Source organism: Dipodomys merriami, unplaced genomic scaffold, assembly GCF_024711535.1.
Source record: "Dipodomys merriami isolate MVZ:Mamm:240054 unplaced genomic scaffold, mDipMer1.0.p SCAF_22, whole genome shotgun sequence".
NCBI lineage: Eukaryota > Metazoa > Chordata > Mammalia > Rodentia > Heteromyidae > Dipodomys > Dipodomys merriami.
In genome coordinates this window covers 22,247,502-22,253,501 of record NW_027203604.1, presented here as the reverse complement: position 1 = coordinate 22,253,501, position 6,000 = coordinate 22,247,502, and the positions used below count along the sequence as shown (strand labels likewise).

Below are 6,000 nucleotides of genomic sequence, written 5' to 3'. Positions count from 1 at the left end.
AGTTCTATCAAGATCTGGGTCCCATCCTGCAGAGGCAGGGTGACTCTCCCAAGTCTCCCTACCACACTGCCTGCTGGTATTCAAAACCCAAGGAGCTTCACTTCTGGTGTGACATTTGTCCTTTTGTTAAAAAACAAACAGTATCTCAAGTAGTAGGGAAAGCCAAAAGAGAATCGAACACCACATAGCGCCCAGTCTAGAGGGATGAGGATGGAGTGTGCTGTAGGCTCTGTGGGCTGGGTTCAGTTTTCTATCTTACTATCCCCTCAGGGAGGATGAAATTATTTCACTAACTACTTCTAGCCTTCCTTTATGCTTATCTGGGACACTTAAAGCTTTTAAAATCACATGGAGGATGAACCTCTTTATTGTATACTAATAATGTCTGGGAGTCGTTTCTGTGTAACTTTTTTGTAATGTAAGGATTGTATCCAGCTTGGGCATAAGGAAGCTCTTGTTCTCACTTAGGATTTTCCCTCTAGGATTCACCTCCCAAGGTCTGGAACTATTTTTCCCAACAAGTCTCAAAACCAGGTCTTTCTCCCTTAATTTCTTTGTGTCCTATTTCACACGGGCAACCTACCAGTGTCCTGGTTTTGTTCACTGAAAGATGGCCAGAGATCTTTACCAGTAGTTGGAGAAGATGGTCTAGGGGCTAGCTCTGAGTCTTTGGTGCCATACCTCAACTGGACTGTCTCCATCTTGAATGTAATCCATGTATTTCCTCAGATCATTTTGTAGTAGTAAAATAATGCACGCTTCTCATTTCTTTTGTGATCTTTTTTTATTTATTAAAACTATTTTCCTTTATCAATATTTGTCTAATTTGACTCCAGTCAATGATTGCCTTAGACACACCCCTGGGAAGCTGATTCCAGAGATCTGCATGACTGGAAGACCAGACCACCCACTTCTTCTAGTGAATGATTAGTCTCTTCATGTCTATGTTTCTGACAGACCTAATTGCAATCTTGATTACACACACACATACACACAATGAAATAAAACAGAAAACTTAAAACAAATCACCATTTTTTTCAACAAATTAATAAGTGAATCAGTAATATGCATCCATTTATGGTAGCAGTCATACGCGTGGTATCATCTTACAAGTAGAAAAAGATCTTAAAATGTACATCACAACTTGGATCATCAAGGATTTGGTCCTACATAGTAGGACGGGGTTGCGGTGAAGACAATGCCCCCTTCATAGAAGGCTGTCCCAGACTTATCTCCATTCAATATCTCACACAGTGGGATAGAGGGAAAAGGAGGCAATTCCACAGTGGTTGTTTCGGTCTCGGGCCACCTTTGCATAGCCGTTTATGCCCCAGTTTGCGCCATAGCTGAAGAAGAGCAAGTGTTAGTTTTAATACATAACATAAACTACAAGGGCTTTAGGAACAGTCACATGCAATCAAAACTGTGCTAAACACAATACAGTCAGCAGAGAGAATTGAGATGGTCCAATGTCCTTCACCCTTCCTTGATCTAAATCTGCTCATAGCCTCTTGTCCATGTCCAATGTAATGAGTTCACACAGGATTACAAAAGTAGAGATAGAAGTTCCTGGTGCTCACACCTCTAATCTTAGCTACTCAGGAGGCTGAGATCTTAGGGTCCCACTTCAAAGACAGCCAGGAAGGAAAGACTGGGAGACTCTTATCTCAATTAAAAAAAACAACTCAGAAAACCATATGTAGCACTGTGGCTCAAGTGGAGGAGCACTAGCCTTTTGCTGAAGACCTAATGGACAGTGTGCAGGCCCAGAATTCCAGCCCCATGACCAACAAAAGGTAAATAAAATATTGAGTAGAGACATAAAGGACATCCTGTTTTAAAACTTTCAGAATGATCAGGAAATGGGAATAAATACCATATTAAAAGTTTGTCCCTAGAGAGCGTTTGTCAGAATCTAGTTCTATATTCCCACATTCATAAGTCAGTAGAATAAAAATTTGTAGAGCCTATATACCAATACTGACTTGCGACATTAAATTCTCTTTGGACTTTTTACTACAAGTAGGTTAGGTAATTTATTGCTCCCTCCCTCACTTCCCAACTTACATTTTTCCTTGTTTGCTTGTTTCCTTGCTTGCTTGCCTGCCTCCTTGCCTGCTTGCTTGCTTCCTTCTTTCTTTTATTTTTACTATTGTGCTAGAACTTGAACTCAGAAGCTGGGTGCTGTTCTTTTTGCTCAAGGTTGGTCCTCTACCCCTTGAGCCACAGCATCACTTCTGATCTTTTGGTGATTAACTGAAGATGAGGGTCTCATGGACATTCCTGCCTGGCTGGCTCTGAACCTTGAACCTCAGAGCTCAGCCTTGTGGTTAGTAGCATTACAGTTATGAACCTGGAAAGCTGCATATTTTGGCCATTTCTTACCTGTTCTTGATCAGCCAGTATTTGTTGTTTTCTGTTTCTTCTTCTCCTTCATATCCATAGCCAACCACCACAACGCAATGAGTCAGGGACTTGGGGCAGTTTGGATTATAATGAATACCTAAAAAAGAAAACCAAACCACATAGGACGCTCCAGGAACCTGACAGCACCCCACTCTGAGGAACAATAAGGAAAGTATTTCTACATTCACCAAAATTATGTAAAGTCCAGGTGAGCCTTCAGAACTACATGATCAAAGCTAGAGAATTAGGCTGAAAACTGACAGAAATACATGTTAGCACATATGCCTTGGTAAAAAGGCTTGTCTAATAGTAGAGGAGACCAGTGTGTGAAATCTGGGCATTTTATTTCAAGGACACTGCGTAAAATTCAAAATGCCTTGAACCAAGAAGGTTTTCCAAGTGCAATGGTTCCTATCTGTAATACTGCCAGGATGCTGAAATCACAGACTTGCAGTACCAAGCAAAAATGGGCAGGAAATTCCATGAGACTCATCTCTAATTAACCAGCACAAAGCTCAATGAGGAAGAGGGTCTCAAATAGGACACTATCAGCTTTGAGTGAAAAAAGCCAGGCTAAAGCACAGGGCCTGTGTTCAACTTTCAGCATTGACAGAAATCAATTAATATGTCTACAAAAAAAAATATAAACTATTAAAATCTTGGGCCATTTATAAATATTCCATAATTGAATAAAATTTCAATTGTTCTACCAATACTTCATGATGCAACTACTTCGACAAATTTTAATAGGAATATGGAGACAGGCTTGAAATAATATCTAATGGGGGGCTGGGAAGGTGGCTCAGTGGTAGAGCGCTTGCCTTGCATGCATGAGGCCCTGGGTTCGATTCCTCAGCACCACATAAGCAACAAGAAAAAAGCCAGTAGTGGCACTGTGGCTCAAGTGGTAGAGCACTAGCCTTGAGCTGAAGAGCTGAGAGACAGTGCCTAGGCCCAGAGATCAGGTCCCACGACCATACCCCCCACAAAACAATAATAATAATAATAATAATAATAATAATAATATCCAATGGGAAAATAAAGTTCAAAAGAATTGTATGTACATATTGAGAAACCAGGTGCCATTCCTACACCAAAATATCTATGTTCCCTGACCCTTGCATACCAAAGAATCAGTCAAGTGTTAGGACCCTTTCGTCATTTGTCCTGCATCTATTTCTACAAAGAACACACTTACCTCCTCTATAGTACTTGAAGGATGAATGGGACCCATGAAACCCAGTAGCGATGGGACCCACCGTGGCCACAGCCCTCATAAGGGCCTGCTCACTGGGAGGTAGCATAACGTATCCAGTGACATTAGCAGAAGAATTCTCTGGTTTGTACCTGCAGGGTCCATCCTTTGAAGGGAAAGAGGGAACAGATATGATTAGAGCCATCCAGCTCTGAAGTTTCATTTTGCAACTTAGGGTTTCTAAGTCAGCACTGTTGGAACCCAGAAGGTGAAATTCTAATCCTAGCTGATTTGAAATGGAATATCTTCTCTCATCTCTTTAACCAATCAAGCTACCTCTATCTCTTCATACCAGTTGTTCACCATGGACAGATCCTTGGCTACAGAATAGCATAAATATACACTGTGTCACACTGCAATAAGATCACCGGATTGTTACCCATCTATGTTCTCCAGTCCACAGAACTCTGACCCAGCTAATGATGACAGTGACAGAAACGGAGAGTTGACAGAAAAAGATCCTATCATCTGAAGTGTGAATTGGGAAGAGCATGTCTTATCTCTGAAGTTGGACAACTGTCTGCAATGCAGGCAGGAGTGACAACAAGGTACAGAGCTGCAATTACCTTTACTTCATAGGGGTAGGATTCCTCTGAGTCCAAGCCTCCGTTATTCTTAACATATTGATAAGCAAGATTTGGTAGGCCACCACTGCAGCCGTAGTTTTGGGGACGAGAACAGTCCACTAGGTTCTGCTCACTGAGGGAGACCAGTTTGCCCGTTTTCTTGAACATCTGTCCTTCTAGTGCACCATTTGCGCAAAAAGCCCAACACGAATTACAACGTCCCTGATAAGAGAAGAAAATTCTCTCATACACAAAGCAAATAGCAAGACATGGACATCACTGTGTGTGTGAACAGCCTTCCAAAAGAACCACGAACTCCAGGACACTGCAGAATCTGCCAAAGGAAGTGACAACTACTCCTGGCTTTGCTCTGGGCAGTGAAAGGGTCCACAGTGACACTGTCATACCTGATCCTTCACAGGGGTCACATAGCCTTTCTCTCTCCAGTCCACAGAGGCAGGCAGGTCACCAAATAGAAGATCTGGATATATTTGTTCCTCCTCATTGGGCCTAACAGGCTGAAACTCAGTTTCCCCCTGCTGCAATTCTTCATCAGTCTTCAGGAAAGAGTAAAGAAGATATTTCAAAAGCAGGGTCATTTTGTGGAGAAGTAAGGAGAGCAAGCTCCATTGTAAACAATTCACAGGACACTTACCATGTCTCCAAAGGCGTTCATTTCCAGGGTGTAGGTATGTTTCCCTTGGCGCTCTTCCTCATTGTGCACTTCAATCATTTTCCAGTTCTCCTCCCATATTGCTCTCCTCCATCCCTCTTCATCCTAGTAATAGGCACAAGGGATGAGTGCTCTGCCTACTTAAACCCAACCCTGGTTCACTGAATGGAATTGCTGACAAAGATGGAGAGAGACTCTGTCTAGGATGTTGTGCATTTTGGGAAGCTGTTCTCTGGAGTCAGAGAAGAGCAGGCTATCTGCCCACATCCTGCTTATATGACTGGTATTAGCTGACTGTCTTGGAGACCTGGCTTGGATAAAGTTAAATCAGCAAGGATCTCGTCTGTGGGGTCCTTCAGAACACTTTCCATATTACCCACCGAATGGTAGCTTTTGCCGTATTCTGTCTTCCACTTTGTCCACTGTGCATCCAAACTGGGATCCAATACTGGAGCAGCTGAGGCCATTCCCAAGCAAAGGATGGCCAGCAACAGAGAAGGATCCATATTGGAAAGCCTAGAAAGGGAAATGAAGCCGGGATTTCCAGTGACTCATGCATGTCAGCAGTCTGCTTAGTCTTAGCTACAAAAGAATTAATGCCACCATGACCATTTAGATATTAAAATAAGATTTTAAAATATTTGTCCACAGTTGTGTTAAGGCTTAAGGAAATACTTGGGTTAAAACATCAAAGTAGAGTTATGTGTTCAAGCAAGGGGCATGAACATTATCCTGCCCAGAGCTCTTTGAGTTGAAGAAAAGTGTGCAAGATTAGTGGTTGGTATAAATTTTAGGATTCGAGCTAAAATCTCACCCAATGGGATATCTGATCTCAGCTAGGAGCAATGATATCCCCCAAAGCTCAGAGTCCACTGACATCTCCTTAGCCAATGCAGAGTAGAAGATGGATGAGTCGTGCACTGCCTTCTCCCCTTCTTGGGTGAAACCTTCTGGAATATACTTCCTAGACAAACTAGGAAAACAACACCCCACATTCTCGCTTTTACACATCAGCTTCCAATGTCACAACCTGCTGTCGCATTCATGAACTTGGTCATGTACTGCACAGAGTGCAAGATAGAACTCCAAGGTCGAGCCCC

At 42.4% G+C, this 6,000-nt stretch overlaps 1 protein-coding gene across 2 annotated transcripts; it reads right to left on the bottom strand.

Annotated features, from left to right (window-relative positions):
- Positions 1-1,246: 1,246 nt before the first annotated feature.
- LOC138834625 (procathepsin L-like) lies at positions 1,247-5,406 on the bottom strand. 2 transcript variants are annotated; one of them, XM_070033124.1, is made up of 7 exons: positions 5,281-5,406; positions 4,883-5,005; positions 4,635-4,784; positions 4,228-4,449; positions 3,605-3,767; positions 2,386-2,503; positions 1,247-1,346 (listed from the first exon to the last, which is right to left on the bottom strand). In XM_070033124.1, the coding sequence occupies exons 1-7, from the start codon at positions 5,404-5,406 to the stop codon at positions 1,247-1,249; spliced, it is 1,002 nt and encodes a 333-aa protein (XP_069889225.1). The 2 variants fall into 2 exon arrangements, with proteins under 2 accessions (XP_069889225.1, XP_069889226.1); XM_070033125.1 differs by lacking the exons at positions 4,635-4,784; positions 4,883-5,005.
- Positions 5,407-6,000: the final 594 nt, after the last annotated feature.